Below are 19,035 nucleotides of genomic sequence, written 5' to 3' on the forward strand. Positions count from 1 at the left end.
GTATCTATGCGTTCAGCGTCATCGATGGAATCGCCGCTTTTGGGAGAGGGGTGACATAACCGAGGTCATTGAGGTGAGTGAAACGGGCAGCAAGCGACGAACAACAGCTACAACACAAATCTAGCGGCGAAACAAACAAACCAACACCCAAAACAAGCGTAGCAGCAACAGCTACCAAAAAAACCCCCCATCTCTACTGAGGGAACGCAACCACAGCGAGAGGTGCACATCCACCCACCCGTTCACCTCCACTCCCACACGTCTCCAAACTTTCCAGAAAGAAGAAAATAAAAAATATGATTAACCAGAGAAGGAAAGAAAGAGATGGGCTTGTCGTTGCAATGGAGGTGCTAGCGTGCTGGCCAGAACAGAATCAGCAACAACACAAACTGCGGCCGCGGTATCTCTGAGATGCACAGGCATCAGAAATATGGCCATTTAGCAAACGAGAAATAAGGAGGGGATAAAACAAATACATATATTAAAAGAGAAGGATGGTGTAAAGGAGCTCAATTACAGTAAATGAATAAATAAATAAATAAATATATATATATATATATATATAGAATAAATGAGAAGACACGCACACTCACCGTCCTCTGCATCATGATAATGATGAATATCTGCTGCTGCTGCTGCTGCTGCTGCTGCTGCTGCTAGTAGAGCGTTCGATGTGGGGTGCGCAGAGCTTTGTTCACCAGCTCCACGCCGTACGCACTTACCTCAACTGTGACACCGTCCTCCCTCTTTTCCTCCTCCTGACGAGGCGCGGAGCCTTGATAGTCTGCGGTGCCCCAGGGCGACAGAGACGGCGCCGTGCTCGTCTCCTCGTCGTTACCGCTTTCACTGTCCACGGCATCTCCGTTTACCTGGGCACCCCGTCCGTTGGCCTGGTACGCGGGTGTCCCTTGTGACGGCTGGGGCTTCGGCTGCTGTGGGGATGCCTGGGCTGTCTTCAATGAAGTCGTCCTACTTGGCGTACGTGGCTGCGCCTTCAGGAGAGGATTGCTCACGTCGTGGCTGTTCGCGTGCGGCTCCTGCTCCTCGTACCCGTTCACCCCCGCCGCTGCACTGGCGCGGCGCGAGTCGCAGAACGAAGAGCGGCGGCCCTTCTCCATCTCCTTCTCCATCTGCACCGCTGCGAGCTCGTCGCGCGTGGGCTGTCGTTGCGCCATGGAGGCCACCGCGGTTTCTCCCCGAAAGTCGAGGCGCGGTGTGGCGTTCAGCGCGTAGAAGCCATGAATCCCCGCCTCCACCTCAGACGCGCGGCGGTAGCGCTGACTCGTCACGCGGCGCAGCTGACTCGTCGTCGTGAGGCGCGGTTCGATGTGCGGCGGCGCGGCGGTGGAGAGGCGGCGCTGTGCGCTGCGTGGGGCGTGCCGCTGGGCCGGCGGTGGCGGTGCGTGGAGGGGGGAGGGGGCGCGCGCTCCACTCGGCCTGTTGGGCGCTGGCGACGGCGAGCTGCCCCGGCGAGCGGGCCGAGACGGGCGGCCTTCCTCGTGTACCGAATTCACTTCTCCCTCCACCTGCAGCGACGCGCTGCGGTCTGCCGCGGCGTTCTCTTGGCGCAGCAGGTGCCGCTGCCGTTGCTGCTGCTGCTGCTGCTGCTTCCGTTTCGCGCGTCGCTCCGCCTGGACTTTGGCGCGGGCTTCGGCCAGCGTGGCCGCCTCGTACGCCGCCTTCGCCGCCGAAACGCTGTCGCGGCCGCGTAGCAAATCTGCATGGGCGCAGGCAGCGCCGTATTTGGAGCTACCCCGCGGTGTCCGCGGTCGACCGTGTGTGGCAGGAGCTGAGGAGGTCCCTTCTTCGCCTCTGCGTTGTTGGTGTTGCTGCGGTGGAGGTCCTCGACGTCGTGCGGCCACCACCGGCGGCCTGGGCAGGTCCAGCGGCGGGACATCAACGGGGCGTTGGGCGCGGGCACTGCGCGAGGACGCCGTGGCATTGCGGTGCTCCGTCGAGCAATCGTGCTCACGTCGTGGCGCTCCATTGTATGTCGTGCGACCGTTGAAGTCCACCGGCAGTTCCACCACCTTCTCTTCTCCGCCGAGTTCTTCTTGTACTTCATCGGCATCGCGGTCCGGCGGAGGCGGTCGCAGCCGACACGGCGACACGACCAACGGGCGCGCGGAGGCTCCATTGCGTGAAACGCGCGAGGACGGCGCGCGGTCGGCCATGGACGGATCCCTCGACCGCACCCACTCCCTCGCTGACTGCGCCGCCTCCAGCTCCGTGTGGTCGAGCCGGACGGGGGAGCGGAAGGAGCGGTGTCTCGGCGGTACCGGGAGGGAGGCGGTGATTTCCTCTTCCTCTGCTGCGGCTGCTTTGTCTCCGTCTTCTCCAGCTCCGCTGGGCTTCCTGGCAGAGGCGGGCAGAGACGGGGTTCGGCAGCGCACGCCGGGTCGCGGTGACTGCGCCCCTGGCCGGCGTGCGCTGTGACCGTTCACGACCACGTCCGGCACGTCGTCCAGCTCCGCGGCGTGGGCAATTGCCTGCTGAAGGCGTCGCTTGTTGGAAGGAGAGGGATTACGAGGGGACGGAAGAGGCGGCTGTTGTTGCCGCGACGCAGGAGCCCGTAGCTGGCCTTTGCAGCCGCTGTGCGACAGCGTAGGAGGGGTGGAGGCGGCGCATGTGGGATTGACCGAAGGGTCCAGCGGTGGTTGCTTCTGTTCCTCCTCGCCCTCATTGTGTTGCGGAGCGGGTGTTGATGCCCCCGCTGTCGCTTGCGGTGGCGGTGCTTTCTTCTTCGAAGCAGAGAGGCTACGCTTTGATCTCGGGGGCTCTACTCGCTGCTGCTGCTGGTGCTGCCGCTGCTGAGGTAGAGGAGAAACATTTTCTTGATCAGCACCTTTGCCAGCGGCGACAAGGGCATGCGAGGACGGCTTCCCTGCCGCTTCCGCTGCTGCTGCTGCTGGTGGTTTCACCTGGCCACTGTGACCTGCTGCCCCATTACTGTACTTTTCCTGCTCCGACGGTACGTCGCAGCTGCTACGGCGGCGACGCTGCGCCGACAAAACAGGAGCGGTGTCGACGAGGGCGGCGGTGGATGGTGCGACATCAAAAGGCGGCCGATTCGCCGATTTGGGTGGCTGCCGCGGTGATCGCTGCGGCGTAGGTTTGCGGACACCGCGAGCTGCAGTCGGCTTCGTTAAGCCCTCCGCTTTTTGCACCGGCGCCGCGGGGAATGCAGCCGCTGCCGGTGACGGCGACGACGGGGGCGGCTGCAGCGAACCCTGCACTTCCGCCGGCGTGCGTGTCGGCTCCAGCTCCCGCCTCACCGGCGACGTCGCACTCGACGGCCGATGTTCCATCTGCGCCGCTCGCGGAGGCGTGGCCGGCGGTGTGGTGGTGGAGCGCTGCAGCTGCGGCAGGGCGGCGGGGCTGTCCGCCATCGCCTCCGCCCAATACGTGGAGTTGCGCGGAGGTGATGGCGTGTGCCGGCCGGGGCTGCGTGAGGGGACCGGGTTAGATTCCCACGGTGCTGCGAGTGTCAGGGAGGGCACCGCTTTGTGTTCGTGTGCTTCCTCCGGTTCTTCCCCGTTCGCGGAGAGCGTGGCAGCCTTCAGGTAAGTTCTCTGCAATGGTGGCACATTTCTTCTCGGTGGTTGCCTGTGCTGTGGTGGTGGTGGGCGTCGGCGCAGCTGCTGCTGCGTTGGGAGCTGTGCCAGTGCGTTCTGTAGCTCCTGCCGTGGCGCCGGTGTCTCCTTGTGCGTTGCCGCTGCTTGTTGCTGCGGTGGTCGTCGCTCCAGCGGCGCTGATGGCGCGTGCGCCGTGTTTTGGTTCAGCTCCTGCTGGCTACGACTCGCCTCCGTAGAGGGGGTTGGCTTAGCTGCTGCTGCTGGTGCCGGTGTTTGCGAGCTTTTAGGCGATGGTGCTGACTTTGGACTCGCTGAACGCGCCGTGGGCTGCGGCGGTTCGTTGTGCGGGGAAGGGGGAACGGATGAGGCGGCGTCCGGAACGCCCTCTTCTCTTTCCCCTCCGATTATTGCCTCCGATGTGGTGCCCGTCAAGTGCGACGGCGCAAGACCTCCCGCACGACCCGGCGTTGCTGGTTTCTCCTCCACCTCATCCTGCGTGGCGACAGCATCCTTTTCGATGTTGGCGCTGCTGAGCGGCTCACGGAGAATGTCGACCAAATAGAGTTGCGGTAGCAGCTGGGAGTCGGGACGCGGTGACAGCCGGCCACCTGCGAGCGCCTGCGTTACTTCGCGTGCGCGTTGCGCCGTCGTGTCCATGCCCTGCTGCCGCAGCAGCACCTTCCGCGTTGCGTCCTCTGCGAGCAACTCCGCCAGCACGGCCTTCGCCCCCTCCTGCGTCAGACGGTCGTTATCCGTCAAGAGAAGGTGCTGCAGCGACGCCCACACCATGTCCGCCTTCACATCCGGGGAGTAGTAATTCAAAAAGGTGTTGCCGCTTCCGTTGCTGCCACTCATCGCGGCTGTCACGCCCACCACTCCGCCGCGCGCGGAGACCAGCATAAACGGGCGTGCGCGACGCACGGCGCGCAATATCACCGTCGTCGCAAACCACCTCGCCGCCTCGTCGTCGAGCGCGCAGCGGCGCAGGTCCAAATACAATATGGAAAGCCGCGGTGGGAGGGCACCGGGTGTGGCGCCGGCGGAGGCCTCGCGCAACGCCTGCACCTCCGGCGAGGAGGGCCACTTCGTGGGCGCCGCGTCGTCCGGCTTGCGCACAAACTCCAGCGCGGCGACGAGGTGGACGAGGAACAGCTTCAGGCACTGCGCACACGCCGCACGAGCCTCGTTCGAGCTCAGCCGGCCACCGATGGCGAGAGAGGGGTCAAGGATGAGGCCAATCGGGCACACCGGGCGCCGCACGGCACCGTCGAGGCTGCTCATACCCGCGCCGCGCTTCCCGTTCAAGGCTGCTGCTGCTGCTTGTGGCTCGTGTTGATCTAAATACGCGTAGATGGAACGCAGCACAGGTGCGTAGGTGCGGGACTTGGTGAAGGCGTCGAGCTCCGCACAGTTGCGGATCAGGAGGATGGGTTGATCTAACGGTGAGAGGTCTGCTGTCGACATCATGGAGGCAGCGGACGAGTCACCGGCAATTTTCCGCGCCGCGCCCGCCTCCACCACACGAATCGCAGGACAGTGCTGCACGACTGCGCGCGCGTTCGGTGAGGGCACCGTGCTGGGTGCCGCTCGTTGCGTGCGTATCACCACATCCGGCACCGGGGCGTCCGCCTGCAGCACCACAGAGACGTCGCTGCCCATTCTATATATATATATAAGTACGTCCGGTTAGGGGATGGAGAGGGAGGAGCACGAGGGCAATGCACAACAGCAGTAGCTAAAACAAAAAAAGGAGGCAACAATAGTCCGGCAGCAGGGATAGTATATATATTTCTTCTCCAATAGAATAAAAGCCAGTGCGAGAGAGACAGAGAGCGTGAGAATACGAAAGCCAAATTAATCTAGAACAAAGCACACGGGAGTAAAAGCTTGACAGCTGTCCACACACACACACACACACACACACGAATAGGGAGGGGGAGGGATTCACACGTGCAGGCACCGCTAACAAGTTTGTTTTTTTTTTAAGTGCTGTTAAATGCCAAAAGGAGTAAGAAGAAACAGCGGGTCAGGTCAGAACGGTGTGCGGGGGCCCCCACGCAAGACATAGGAACGACAAAAGAATAGTAAACAATAATAATAATAAGGTACCGTGACGGATGATGCGGGATAATCATATAATGGTGTCTAGTTATTCCCTTTATGGTATTAGTACGTACAAAGCCGACCTGCGTGCCTCACAGACATCGTCATCATCATCAACAGAATGAATGACGGCGTCAGACAGTCACACAATATACCAAAGAGAAGAATGTGAGTAAGTGAGAGGAGGGAGAGAGGCGGAGAAGGAGAGGAGAAAGAAAAGGCTGTTCGTGAGAGTAGAAAGTATGAAGAAAGAAGAGGAGGAAGCACGAAGCCAACACATCGGTTCCTCAGCTCCCACAGCCATTGCAGGGCAGAAGAAAGAGAAGGAAAATCTCTATGGTGTTGGGTGTTCTACGCGAACGAACAAGCAAGCAGGTCAGATCAGAAGAGGGCGGTCACGTATCAAACATGAAGAGCTGTGCTGATGCTTCTTGAACGAAAGAATAATGCTTGGCACAACTCTTCAGTGAACGTGTATAGTGAAAAAAAGAAAGAAAAGATTGTTCTTACACAGCAACCGAATGATACCCAACGAGTCTATACATCAACATGCACTATACATATCGGCTCTTCGAAAGAAAGAGAGAGGAGCTTCGAAGCACACACCCACACACAGCTTTGGCTGCACGAAGATCAGCAAAAGGAGAGCAAAGCACCGCCCTGAACCACGAAGCAGCACATCCACGCAAGCGTCCACGACGAACGTTGTGGCACGACAGCTGGACTCTCAACGAGCAACAACAGCGAACAGCCACAGCAGGCTTGAGAAAAACACAGTTGCTTGCATTCTTACTCGTTTCGTTGAGCTTTAGTACGCGTACTTGTTCTCGGTGAAGTGGGTGTGCTTACCGAAGCGCGACGAGCTCATCGGGTCTACCGGCGTCTTGCCGTGCACCGTCATCGTCTTGCCTGTGTGCGGGTTGCCAGTGTACACGGTGATCGGCTCATCATCCTGGTAGTCGGTCGCCAGCTCCTCCACCACCGGCAGTACCTCCTGCGCATCGCACATCGTCGCGCGGTACTCGGAGATGTTGGGTCCAAAGGCCCGACTGGCGTTGGACACGTTCATCTCCGACTCCACCAGCTGCCGCTGACGGGCCGCGTCGTTGGCGGCTTTCATCTCCCGCGCCGCCGCGAGGGCCTGCTCCATCAGCCGCTGACTGCGCACCCCCAACGCAGGCCGTTGCTGCGTGCTGACGTCGCCGTTCGTGGCGTTGTAGTCGACGTGGTAGGTAGAGTCGAGGTCACGCAGGTTCGGGTGCTGCGGATCGCACGTGAGGTAGGGCGTGCTGGTGTGTCCTCCGGTGTAGTGGCCATTCTTCTGCTGCGTAATCACCTCCGTCGTGACGGACGGGCTCCAGCCGGATTGCAAGAGAGTCTGCATGTGACTCGGCACGGCGCTCTGCGTGCTGTCCGCCGTTTGTTGCTGCTGCTGCTGCTGGGCAACTTGAATGGCAAGCAAATCGCGCTCCAGTGCGTCCTCCTCCTGCCAGTTACCGCACAAGACGCGTCGTGGGCGCTGCGGCGGCGGTGGAGGCGCTGCGCCTCCGTCGATGCTCTTGCTGGCGCCCTCATTCACTACGGTTGCAGCGGAGGAAGAGGAGGTGGCCAGGGTGGCTGCGTACTCCGCCGCGGTGGGACGCACGCGGTTGTACCGCCGCTCCTCGACCCACGTCCCACCAGGGCTGCAGGTGTCGATGGGCACGTAGGGCTTCTGCGCCTTACTCAGATGAGGATCCATGACGGGGGCAGAGTGGCTGGTCTTCGTGTGCTCGTTTACTTGTTTGTTGGTTGGGTAGAAGCGACAACAACGACAACGCCGCTAAGAAAAGGAAAAGGAAAAGAAAAAGGAAAGAGTCAGCACACGAGCAACTTTTCTTACTAGACACTGCGTCCGCACATGCGGACACAAGAACCAAGCAAAAAGGAGGAGGAGGAGGAGGAGGAGAGGCGGAGGTGACAGAAGAAGAAAAACAACAAAAAACACGAGGCGTAAAAGCCGCGCAAATAACGAAGCAATGACCATCAACAGCACCGTTCGTGTCACAATCTTCTGCTGAGTTCATACGCGCATGCAACGGCAAACATCGAGAGAGCTTTCTCAAAAGAATAAAAACATGCGAATAAAACGGCAGAGAAAAAGACCGGGATGCTTGACTGTTGAAAGGCAGAACACAAACAGACATACGCCCTTTCGATGCACAACCAATTATTATTTTCGATAACTTCCGTGTTGTCGCTGCTGCACGTCTTCGCGACACTCAGCGAAGCGGTGCAACGACGTTCTTCTTCTCCATTTTTTTCCTGCTGTTTGCTTTTAAGGCTTTAATGGTATTTTTGGGGATAAAATACTTAACGGGGGGAACCAAACAGAAACAAACAACCGTGATTAACGAAAACTTACTTCACCTTCTGCAGTGCAAAAGGCACTACGGTGGAACGGCCCTTAACACGAGAGTTAACATTAAATATATTAAAAACAAATAATAATAGTTATGAAAGAAACACATTCGACGGAGGCGTCAAACAGCCGAGGCCACGATCCACAGACAGAAGCAGCAAACAAATCGCCGCGGACCCCAAAGAAGACAACACCCCTCCGCTCAAGAAGGGGGTGGGGGCGGAGGGCGTAACACACGGTCACAAACTACGCCCAGCGCGCAGAGAGAGAGAGTGATAGAGCAACAAAGAGGGCGAGGAAAGCGGCGGGGCACGATCGGTTGTTTCTCACATTCTAGAGAGCGCAACGCACCTTGCCCATTTTTTTGTTTTCCTTTCTTCTTTCTTTCCTTCATGCCACCATCGAGTTCGTCCCATCTTCCTCAATCCAGCCCCTCACTTTAAACGGTTGCGAAGTACGTGCTAACAAACAAACAAGGAGGAGGAGGAGAGCGCCTGTCGAAACGGTCCGATGCACGCAGCGCGCGCGCACACACACATACACACACAAGCCAACTCAACGCACCCACTTCGGCAGCCGTTTGTAGGGGTTGTCGCTCTTCTTCTCCTTCAGCGGCTTGCCCTTCGCCTGCGCTCGCATCCGTTTCGCTTCGACGCGCGTGTTGACCAACCCCGTGCCGTCCTTTGACTTCTGCAGTTTGCCCTCCGTAATGTGCTTCGCCTTCGTCCCGAGCGCTGCGGCCTTCCTCTCCGCGCCGTGCACGACGCCGCTGACCATCTTGTAGAAGCGTGCGGCCTTCTTGCGGGCGACCTGCAGCTGCATCTTCCGCGTCGCAGCCTCCTGCTTCTTCACCTCGCCCATCTTGCGACGCAGCCGGACCTCGGCGGTCTCGTTCTGCCGGGCCGACTCGTGCGACTTGCGCAGCGCCTGGCGACGACGTGCTACTACCTCGTTCGTCGGCGCGTTCATCAAGTTCATCTCACGCTGCTTCTTCACCTTCAGCGCCGACAGCTTCGGCCGCTGCACCTCCTCGGTGACTTCCTCCGCCTCCCACGCCGGCTGCTTCCGGGCGTCGGCGAGCTCGTCGTCAGAAAGCGCGACGTCGTCAGCGGCGTCCATCACCGGCACCGCCACGTGCGCCTCGTCGTCGCTGTACTCCTCCTCCAGCGCCGCCACCTTGCCCTCCGGGTCCACCGGGGAGTAGGCCGGGTTGATCAGCTTGCGTATCTCGTGCACGCGCTGCGGGACGTAGCCGACAATCCTCGGGTGGTCCTTCTTCACCTGCTCCACCGCCGCGTTGTCCTCCGCGGCGTTCGTGATGGAGACGGAGAAGGGCGAGACGTGCGGGGGGAGCTCCTCGCCGATGCGGTAGCCGGCGACGGGCAGCACCAGGCGCGCGTTGAGGCAGTCGAAGACGTACTGCGGCTGCACGTACTCGAGTGTGTCGTGCTTCGCCATGCCCGGCGCCAGGGCAGGGCGGTCGACGATGACGTGGGTGATGTTTGACGGGACGTAGTCGGTCGCCACGCGGCCCCCGCAGGCGTTGATCACGAAGCTGATGTGCTTCGCCGGGACCTCGCGCGAGAGGTAGAAGGTCAGGCCGCGGAAGAGGCTGCGCGCCTTCTGCAGCTCTGCCTCCATCAACGTTTGCTTCGTCGCTGTCGCCCGCACCGTCTGCGCCTCGGCCGGGTTCGCGCCCACGTCAAGCACCGTCAGCGCCGCCGCGCTCGCGAAGTCCTCCGCGTTGGCGCGCGCCACCCCCTCTTCGTCCTCCGCCGCATTGCGGTCCACCTCGTCCCGAGCGAGATCGGCCTCCAGCTTCACGAGCACAAACTTCATCATCTCCAGGTAGAACTCTAGGAAGCTCAGCATCACGTACTGCTGGATGCCCGGGGGGAAGCGGTGGGCGTACTCGTGAGGGCACAGCCAGCGCACCCGCTCCCCCTTCACGATCGCCTCGTAGTAGTAGCCCTTGATGGAGATGAAGGCCTTTGTCAGCGTGTGTGCGCGTGCTACGTAGCGGGACCAGCGCTCGCACATCGCCTGCGCCCGCTCGTGCATGCCGGACGTCAGCGAGTGGTGCACCTCGATGGTGCTATCGGACTTGATTTCAGGACTAAGAAAAGCGTAGAGGTGGAGCATGGACATGGCATCGTCGATGTCGCGAACGGCGTCGATGAAGTACGGGTAGCGCTCTTTGATGGTCGCCACGAGGCTGTGGTGCGGCTTCACACGGGAGGTGTGCAGCGCCTTCAGGTCGTCCACCAGCCCCATCGCCTCCGCTCGCTTTATTTTCTTCTCCCACGCGCGGAAGGCCATCATCTTCTCCGCGATTTGGTCGCGCACCAACCACTTGATCTCGCGGGCGAGGTAGTACTGCTTTTCGTTACCGCTCTGCTTCTGCTTACTGCGGGCCAGCGCACGTGGGTAGATGCCTTTGAGGATGCACAGGCGACGGAACTGGATGGACTCCATTTGCAGAAGACGGGTCGCCTGCATGCGGGTGAGATACTTCTTCTTGAAGCGCTCCTTCTTGACCCGCTTTGCCCATGCCTGCTTTTTATGCGGCATTGCGTCGCCCTTCTATCTATTGTCGTTGTTGATGCGGTGCTGAAGTAGGGGCGCAGATGCGTGTGTGTGTGTGTGTGCTCTGCTGACCAAGGAGTGGAGCAAGATCTCAGAAAAATACGAGACGATGAAGAGAACAACACGGATGCGGGCCGAAGAACAATAAAAGAAGATATGGCACACGTTCTTGCTGAAGAATGCATGAAAAGGAAAAAAAAGGGCCGTTCGGAGTGGACGGTGCGCGCGTCGCCGGTAAGTAAGAGGAACCCAAAGAGGAACAAGCAGCAGAAGAAAGCAAAGCACACAGGAGAAAATGGCGGAGAGAGAGAAAGAGAGAGAGAGAGAGGGGACATCATTTCTTCTCTCTTTTTTCAAATGTAAGGTGCTATCACCCAGTAATAGAAAACAACCAAAACCAAAAACGCACGCTACAACATTCGACGAACACGGCTCGCCCATTCACCGTCGACACTTGAGAGGGAAAAGAAAGAATGAGAACCGATTCGCCGCTACACATCAGATTCAACTTACTTGGGGGGCACTCGTGCGAGTCGTTTGCTGCTCATGGAACACGCATTTTTCTTCCGCGCTGCTGTTTCTAGTTTGGTGTAGTTCACGTCAAGGTGTAAAAGAGAGATTCTGTGGAGAGAGAATAACGAAGCGCGTGCGCGGTAAACCCACGCGATTTATACGTGGCAAAAGATTCGCAGCGAAGCACACCCGCCAACCGCATTTCAAAACAACACACAAGAACACCGACAACGATTGCGATCAACACGCATGGAGTTCTTAGTAGCAAAGTATGTATATATAGTTCAAGGCAACGAACAATCGAAAGCACTCCCTCCCACAGACACACACACACTCAGGACAAGATACTGAAGTTGACGCAGTACTAAAAAAAAGTCACCTGAGAATACCCATTCCATCTCTCTCTCTCTCTCTTTCATATTTTCTTCCTTTATTGCTGTTTCGCGCTGCCTGCGTCCTCATCCCCGTCTGCACCTTCTGCTGCTGCAGCGGCGGCGAATTCCGCAGTTGAGCTCAACAGCTGCTTCGCCTCCTTCTGCTTCTTCTTCTCCGATCGCCACTGCTGCCGCTGCAGCTCCTCGACCGCCACGGACTCAATGCGCTGCTGCCGGTCCTGTTCACAGCCCGGGTAGACGCCGTCCTCGAACTTGCGATCGAGCAGGTTGCCATCGTCTACCGCCTCGGTGTCAAAGTGATAGGGCGGGGTGAAGATGGAGTACAGGAATGTGCTGCGGGCCTCCAGCGACGGGTAGTCATCACTCCAGTCGCTCATCGTCACAAAGCCCTCCATGGGGACAACGTGGTCCGTGTCCACCACACGACGGGTGAAGAGGACGCCGTTCAGGTGGTCCATCTCGTGCAGGGCCATGCGACCCCGCATGCGAGCGAGCTTCACCGTAAACTCCTTCCCATGCTCGTCTAGTGCGCGAATCCGCACCGTCAGCGGACGCTCAATGTAGTGCAGCATAAAGCCGCTGCTCGCACACGGCTCCCAGGCGAAGCCTGTCATGCCAGCGGCGCGCAGCTCGCGCATCTTCTCCTCTTCGTACTCCACCCACGGCACTCCCCTCCGCGCTGCATCGGCCGTCCACTCCTCCGCATCCAGGTTCACCGGATTAATAAAGACGGTGTCGTCGAAGAGGGTAAACATCTGCACATTCCAGCCGCTCTGCGGGGCACTCAGCGACGGGTATTGGTAGTAGTGTCGTGCTGCTTTGACCTGCGCGATGAGGTCAGCGTACTCGCCCTGCTGCACGCGGCGTGGGTCAAGGGGGTACTGCCGGCACCACAGCGAGCGCGCCGGCAGCTGCACAATTGGGTACTTCTCCTGCACAGTTTGCCCTGACACGTAGGGGCGGCTACCGTCTGCGAAGGTGGCGCTGCTGCTGCTGCTGCTGCTGCACGGACGGTGCTGCACACCGGTACAAGCAATGGCTGCTGCTGCGGTGGAGCATCTGTGCTGAAGGAGCAGCGGTGGCGACGCGGAGAGGGCGAGGGTAGACGATGCGGAGGAGTAGGAGGAGAGGAGAGGGGAGGCGCGGTGGCGGCCGCACTTTGATGCGCTACAAAGGCAGGTGGAGATGCCGGTTGGTTTTGCGGGGCGAAGGGCCGTCGCAGCAACGGCGGCTGCAGCCTTCGCGGCCGCCCCAGCACAGCGGTGGCGCATGGAAGTGCTTAGGTGGGCGTGTAGAAAGACTGGCGCTTCACGCGAAGGCGACGAACACGCGCAATGCGAGGCTAAACCTGCTGCTACAAATAAAAAGGTGGTGGTGCGAGGGGGCGAAGAAGGCTCTCCTCTGCTTTGTTTTGAGTGGTGAGGAGGCTGACACGAGTAATAGATCATGAAAAGTCATTACCAGAGTTGCAAGAGGGCGTCGAGGCAGGGAGAGCCGCGAAGGACGAAGGTGAAGATGAAGGGGTCAAGTGGGTGGCGGCACAAACGCAAACCTCTTTCCTTCAAAGAAATACATACATATATATATATGCAGATTAGGTAGGCACTGTCGACACAGAAAACCCCCAACCACATGAACGGTAGAGGACGGCCCTTTTATTGCCCCTCCTCCCTGCAGTGGCGACGCAGCTCCTCATTACGCTGTGTGCGTGTTCTGCCTGCTGTCGAGTAGGCAGGTATATTAAAGAGTATGTACTCTTTCTCGCTTTTTGCATGAATCAGTGTTGAGTACTCGCTGCTTGGCAGTGAAGACGCACACGCAGCCGCGGTGTAAAAGAGCGGCGTCGAATCCGTGTGAAGAGGAAGAGGAGCAAACAGAAACACATATGCCCAGAGTTGAAGAACGAAGCTACACCGGCGACAGGGGGAATAAAACTACTGATTCGAAGAATTCTCCGAAGAGCTCTACAGCGTTGCGTGAAAAGGAAGAAGGTCGTCACCGCTCGCCCCCACTCACAAATAAAAATATTAATAAAGCCAAGACAACACAAGCGAGCGAGCGAGCGAAGAGCGAACAGCGGAACAAAATATAATAATAATAATGCGAGGCGCCAACGCGCCGATTTCACCCCCGAAAAGAGCAGCGACACACAAACCACCAAGAAAAAAACACGTCAACAGAGAAGAAGAAGGACAAGAACAGCAGTGGAGAAAGCAACGATGGGCGTGTGTGTGTGGGGAGACAGTACCGATGCGTATATATCTGTAAATGAAAGCGTCATCCATATCGGGGTTTCACTTCACTAGACACGATCATCACCAACCAATTGCAACACAGACTTCAATCATGATAAAAAGAGAAAGATATCTAGCTATATATATATATATATATATATCGCATACGTGAACTATGAAGAGAACCTTGGCAGAACAGCTACACATATGCACACATATGTATAATAATAATAAAAAAAATAACACGTCAATAAAGGAACGATGCTGATGTGAAGGAAGATAACCACACAAGGAGAAATGCAACGATGTATAGCCGTCCGCACCCGTTCCCACCTCCCGGGGGGGGGGGAGAGAGGTTGAAGAACGAGAGGAAGGAGGAGAGAAAGAAAAGGACCTTTTTTGTGGACTCCTCTCAACTCCACCGTAGCAAATCGCGCACATTCGTCGACATGTTTGCGTAGCTCGTGCGACGCATGCAGGTTGGAGAGACCCCCGTGGACACCCCCGCTGCCCGTTGCTGTGACGGGGAGACAAGGCCATTTGAAGACGTCTCCTGCTGCTGCTGTCGTGGTGGCGTGGTGTAGTTCGTTAAGATCCCCGAGGAGCCGAACCGGGTGTCCGTAATTTGCAGCACATTCTGCGGACGTTTCTGTTGCTGCAGCTGCTGCTCCTCCAGAAAAAGCTGCTGCTCCTGCTCCAGTTGCAGAAACTGACGGCCTTGCAGCGGGTCCAGCACGAACACAAAGTCCGTCTGCGTGCCGCACCCCGACACGACCGGTTTCTCACAGGGCCCACCCGCGTAGCTGCTGCTGCCCAGATGATCTTTCGAGCTAGCGGCCGGGGAACCGGCACCGCTGGCGCGGTCGTGCTGACGCGACGAGAAGGCCGAGGAGGAAGCCTCTGATTCTGGCGCGGAGCTACTCGCTGCACTCACCTCACTCCGCACGCTGCGCCCGCCGTGGCCGTGGCGGTGGCTGCTGCTCCGGCCGACGCTGCTCCGCTGGACAGAGGATGCCACCGAAGTGCCGAGGGTGGGTGTCGGGGTGGGGCGGCTGTTTGGAGGGTCCTCCTTCTGATCCTCGGAACGACGACTGCTCTCCCCCGCCTTCGTTTCTGACCTCCGCGACGACGCGACCGGGCTGGCAGCAGCGGCGGAGCGATGCGACGGGGCTGCGGAGGCGGCCGTCGGCGCCCCCACCTCCTCACCGGTCGACGAAGGGTCGTAATGCTCCTCGTGCGCGCTGGCCCCGTCCGTCGTGCTGCTGCTCGCCTCGCGTGTGTAGGCGTTGGAGGACGGCGCCGTTGATGGTAACGTTGCCGCATTGACTGCCGCTGAGGGTCTTGTCTTCGTTGTTGCGGATGCTGGTACGGCTGTGGAAGCTGCTGTGCGCGGCGTCGAGGGCGGTGGCGATGGCAGGGGAGGTGGGACATCCGCTGGCGCGCTCGCACGCGACGGCCGCTCTGTCCGGGGCCGCGCTCGCGTCGTTTCATCGTCTTTGTTCAGCCTGTTATTGTTGTTGCTGACGGTCGCTGGCGCAGCAGCAGTATCTGATGGCCGCTTCACCCGCTCGTCACGCTCGCGCGAAACGCGCGACGACACCGATGCGGGCAGCGTTGGGGCAGGCGAGGGAACAGGAAAGACGGTGTCCGGCCTGGCGCTCTTCGGTGTCTGCACCTCGGACGAGACGGCCGTGTTCGCAGCCGGCACGTGCGAGAGCTGCGGTGGGGGTACCGGGGCAGCTGCCGCCGTCGCAGCCTTTGCGGACGAGGACGGCGATGGGGCGGGGGTGCTCTTGTGAACACTTACCGGTGATGAAGACGTGGACCGCAGCGCAGCCGTGTCGTCCACCTGAGCGCCGGCGGTAGAGGCGGCGGAAGACGGCACCACAGAGGACTGCGCATTCACCGCAGCGCGCTCGCTCTTCTCCGTGGGGGCTGCGGAGTGCGGTGGCTGCTGCTGCTGCTTCTGCAGCCGCTCCTTCTGAGCTGCTGGCTTCACTGCAGGCTTTGCAGCAGGTGCACCCTCTTCCTTCTTTTCCCCTTGCGGCTTGCAACCTTCGCTCGTCTGCAGCCGCCTGCTCGTCTCCGACTTTGCTGTACTCCTGTTGGAGCGGGCTAACGAAGTTGCGTCTGGTGGGCTTGTGACCTTCGGCACCTTCGCGGCCTGCGCGGGCGGTTGCTCGTCAACGGGATTCTTTTCTCCTGAATGGCGGTCGGCGAATTCATCGGGCTGGACCGCCGTTGGCGCCTTGGCCTCTGCCACGGGGTCGGTGCCGCGCGGCGGTGCAACGACGCCATCGCTGGGGCTCTGACTCCCGCTGTTACCCCCAACGGAGGGCCGAAGGACCACCGCCTCCGCGGGCGGGCTGCGCGCGTTGTGCGATGGTGGATGCTGTTGCGACTGCGGCTTCTCCAACGCAGCAGCTTCCTGCTCTGGAGCCGCGACGACTTCGCTGTCTTCCGCTGGGCGATCTGTCTCTACGTGATCGGATGGCGCCTGCAGCGGTGGCGATGACGGCGTCACACCCACCACCGCAGCGGCCTCGGTTCCTCGCCGGGGTGACCGTCCGTAGTCGCTGTTCGTCGTGCTCGGAAACGGTGTGGGCTGCATGATCGCAAAAGACGTGGATGCCTGCGAGACATCGCGCGTCTGCTGACCGTCCAGTGACGATTGCGGAGGCGTACCCACCAAACCGGATTGCCGCTGCCGCTGCTGCTGCTGCTTGCTGGTATTGTTGCCTGGCCGTTCGTGCTCCTCAGACGGCGGTGTGTGAAAAAGATTAAGCGTGCCGGCGCCGCCCTGCTGTCCAATCTGACCGGTGCTCATCGCCGGGTTGCGTCGGTACGGGGCGGTGATGTCGCTGACGATGCGGCCGCGTGGTGGAGTGAGGCCGCCGGGACGCCCGCAGGACTCCTCGCCGTAGCCCCAAACGAAGTCGGAGAGCCCGGGGCTGGGCCGCCCCGCCGCCGCCGCCGCCGTCGTCGTTGATGGCCGCGGTGGTGGTGGTGCGTACACGAGGTTCTCGTCGGCACCGCGTCCGCGCTGCTGCTGCTGCTTCCGTGGTACCCGTGGTGGCGCGTACGGCTTCTGCTCCTTCACAAAGCTCTCGCCCTTAATCGGGATGGGCGCCTGGTGCTCAACAACGTCGTTGCCATCCTCGTCTTTCGTCATGGGGATGTCCGGGTACATGCCGAATAAGTCGAGCTGCTCCGGAATGCGGAACTGCCGCGTCGTCGGCCGGGTGCGCGTCAGCGGGTCGACCAGGTAGGTCTGGCGGAAGTACTCCTTGCGGTCCTCCTCGTAGCGCATGTCGAGGCGCCAGGTGCCCGGTGCATTAAAGGCGTGGTGAGGCATCGCCATAATCCGCTCCCGCTGCTCTTTGGGCAGGTCCATCAGCGGGTCGTGCGGGACGTACGCCTGCGGAGACGCCGTCCGGCGCACGCTGCCGCGTCGCTCCGTGTTCAGGTGGAACGGCACGATGGCGGTTGAGGTGCGGCGGGGGCTTGTGCTGGAGGGTCGCCCGCGCTGCGGACTACGGCCGTTCGACGATGCCGTCGTGACGAGGCGTCGCGCGCTGGCGGACGCGTTGGTGGAAGCTGGAGCAGCACCGTTCTCTACTGGCAGGCTTCGCCGACGCTGCTGCTGCTGCTGCTGCTGCTGCTGGGACTGTTGGTTGCTGTTGCGGCTGCTGCTCGACTCCTCGTCCTCCTCCTCCTCTTTTCGTGCTGCGGCGGGTACTTCTGCTTTGTCGTAGGGAGAGGAGCTGCCGCTGTCGCGTTGCACAGAGTACGGCACTTCAACCGCAGCGGCGGCGGCGGCGTTGCTCGTGGTGGTGGTGGCCGTCGTGCGCGGCGCCTCCGCGTGAAAGTCACTCCCTCCGTCCTGCGAGGCGTACGAGGAGCTGGAGGAGGATGCGGTGCGATTCGACCTGTGCGGTGCAGGTTGCTTCCCCGATGCTGCCTGGCCGTCCCCACTGCCATCCGTTTCCCTCATCGTACTTCGCCCATTCGCCGCAGGGAAGCCCGTGAGAGAAGGCAGTGCGGCAGGACGCTGCGAGATGTCCTTGTGCGAGGCGGGGCGGTCCAGCGCGCTGACCTCACTGGTGATAGAGCGCAGGTCATGGAGGCTTGCCTCGCCAAACGTCGACCCAGGACCGACGACGGAGGCCCGCTCGGAGCGGCGCATTGGCAGGCGAGAGCTGCGGGTACTGGCCCGGCTGTTTACCGATGCCTCGCACGGCGACTGGGTGCTTGGCATCACCACCGACCCCGCCACACCGTTTCCCCCGCGGCCGTTCTCCTTTTCACTCGCGGTGTCCTTTTGAGAATTGCCCTCGTGGGCGGACGGCCCGCCCGCCGGCGACGGTGCACTGTGGTGTGAGCGGTGACGGTGACGGTGGCTGTGGCTGTGGCTGCGGCTGTGGTGGTGCCGGGAGGAGCTGCTGTGGTGGTTCAACTGCATCCCCTTCATTTTGTCTCCGCCTCCGCCTCCGACCTCGCGCGGGGGAGCACCGTTTGGGGCGAGCTGAGAGGATCGGCGCGAGCCGCCGTTGCGGTGGCTGTGACTGCGGTGCTGGTCTGACGGGTGTGACGCGAGCTCCTCGCTCGTGCGCGAGGGGGCGGTCTTGAAGCTCTCGGACTCCATTTTCTACCTCTAAAGCAAATACTAATATTAACAATAAGCACAAATATAGAAATATATATATGTGCCAAACGCGGTGCGTTTCGGCGTCAAAAAATAATAGTAATAAATAGGCGTGTACACGGCAACGCGCGTCGATGGTGCGTCGACGATGGGTGAAGCTAGAACGAGAAAATTCGAAAATGAATAAGGGAAAGGGAGAAGGGGCTACGCGGTCCGCTACACAGCAGAGAGGAGGTAGTGCTAGAGAGACAAGAGGCCGATGAACATAAGCGCTCCGTGGTGTGGAACCCACCGTGCTGAAGTGGCGCTCATTACAACAAGTCAGACAGGCGCACATTTTCGGAGGCGAGAAGGACCCTTGCCTGCAAGTGTGTTGACTCTAGTATATGTGCAGACTGGTAGCGCGGAACGCGGAGGCAGCGAGAAATGCCCGCCGGCTTTGCGGCTTCGTGGAGCCATTCCAGCCCCCTCTTTTGCTGTTGTTTTCCTTGAAGCACACAGAAGGCCGCCATTCGGCGATGTACTCCCTCATGACGAACACACACACACACACACAGAGACCGAGAGAGACAGAAGGATCGTG

At 60.0% G+C, this 19,035-nt stretch overlaps 5 protein-coding genes across 7 annotated transcripts; all 5 read right to left on the reverse strand.

Annotated features, from left to right (window-relative positions):
- Positions 1-656: 656 nt before the first annotated feature.
- ABB37_08450 (hypothetical protein) lies at positions 657-5,762 on the reverse strand (the record flags this gene model as incomplete). Its single annotated transcript, XM_015807466.1, has 1 exon — positions 657-5,762. Exon 1 carries the CDS (start codon positions 5,232-5,234, stop codon positions 657-659), a length of 4,578 nt encoding a protein of 1,525 aa, XP_015654005.1. The 5' UTR covers positions 5,235-5,762.
- Positions 5,763-6,486: 724 nt separating this feature from the next.
- On the reverse strand, positions 6,487-7,567 carry ABB37_08451 (hypothetical protein; the record flags this gene model as incomplete). 3 transcript variants are annotated; one of them, XM_015807469.1, is made up of 1 exon in its annotated part: positions 6,487-7,567. In XM_015807469.1, exon 1 carries the CDS (start codon positions 7,417-7,419, stop codon positions 6,487-6,489), a length of 933 nt encoding a protein of 310 aa, XP_015654008.1. In that variant the 5' UTR covers positions 7,420-7,567. The 3 variants fall into 3 exon arrangements, with proteins under 3 accessions (XP_015654008.1, XP_015654007.1, XP_015654006.1); XM_015807468.1 differs by having other exon boundaries at positions 6,487-7,560; XM_015807467.1 differs by having other exon boundaries at positions 6,487-7,551.
- A 1,067-nt stretch (positions 7,568-8,634) lies between these two features.
- Positions 8,635-10,838, reverse strand: ABB37_08452 (hypothetical protein; the record flags this gene model as incomplete). Its single annotated transcript, XM_015807470.1, has 1 exon — positions 8,635-10,838. Exon 1 carries the CDS (start codon positions 10,648-10,650, stop codon positions 8,635-8,637), a length of 2,016 nt encoding a protein of 671 aa, XP_015654009.1. The 5' UTR covers positions 10,651-10,838.
- Positions 10,839-11,608: 770 nt separating this feature from the next.
- ABB37_08453 (putative mitochondrial Peptide deformylase 2) lies at positions 11,609-13,001 on the reverse strand (the record flags this gene model as incomplete). Its single annotated transcript, XM_015807471.1, has 1 exon — positions 11,609-13,001. The coding sequence occupies exon 1, from the start codon at positions 12,842-12,844 to the stop codon at positions 11,609-11,611; it is 1,236 nt and encodes a 411-aa protein (XP_015654010.1). The 5' UTR covers positions 12,845-13,001.
- A 1,218-nt stretch (positions 13,002-14,219) lies between these two features.
- Positions 14,220-18,611, reverse strand: ABB37_08454 (hypothetical protein; the record flags this gene model as incomplete). Its single annotated transcript, XM_015807472.1, has 1 exon — positions 14,220-18,611. The coding sequence occupies exon 1, from the start codon at positions 18,450-18,452 to the stop codon at positions 14,220-14,222; it is 4,233 nt and encodes a 1,410-aa protein (XP_015654011.1). The 5' UTR covers positions 18,453-18,611.
- Between the last annotated feature and the right edge of the window lie 424 nt (positions 18,612-19,035).

Source organism: Leptomonas pyrrhocoris (genome assembly GCF_001293395.1).
Source record: "Leptomonas pyrrhocoris isolate H10 chromosome Unknown, whole genome shotgun sequence".
NCBI lineage: Eukaryota > Euglenozoa > Kinetoplastea > Trypanosomatida > Trypanosomatidae > Leptomonas > Leptomonas pyrrhocoris.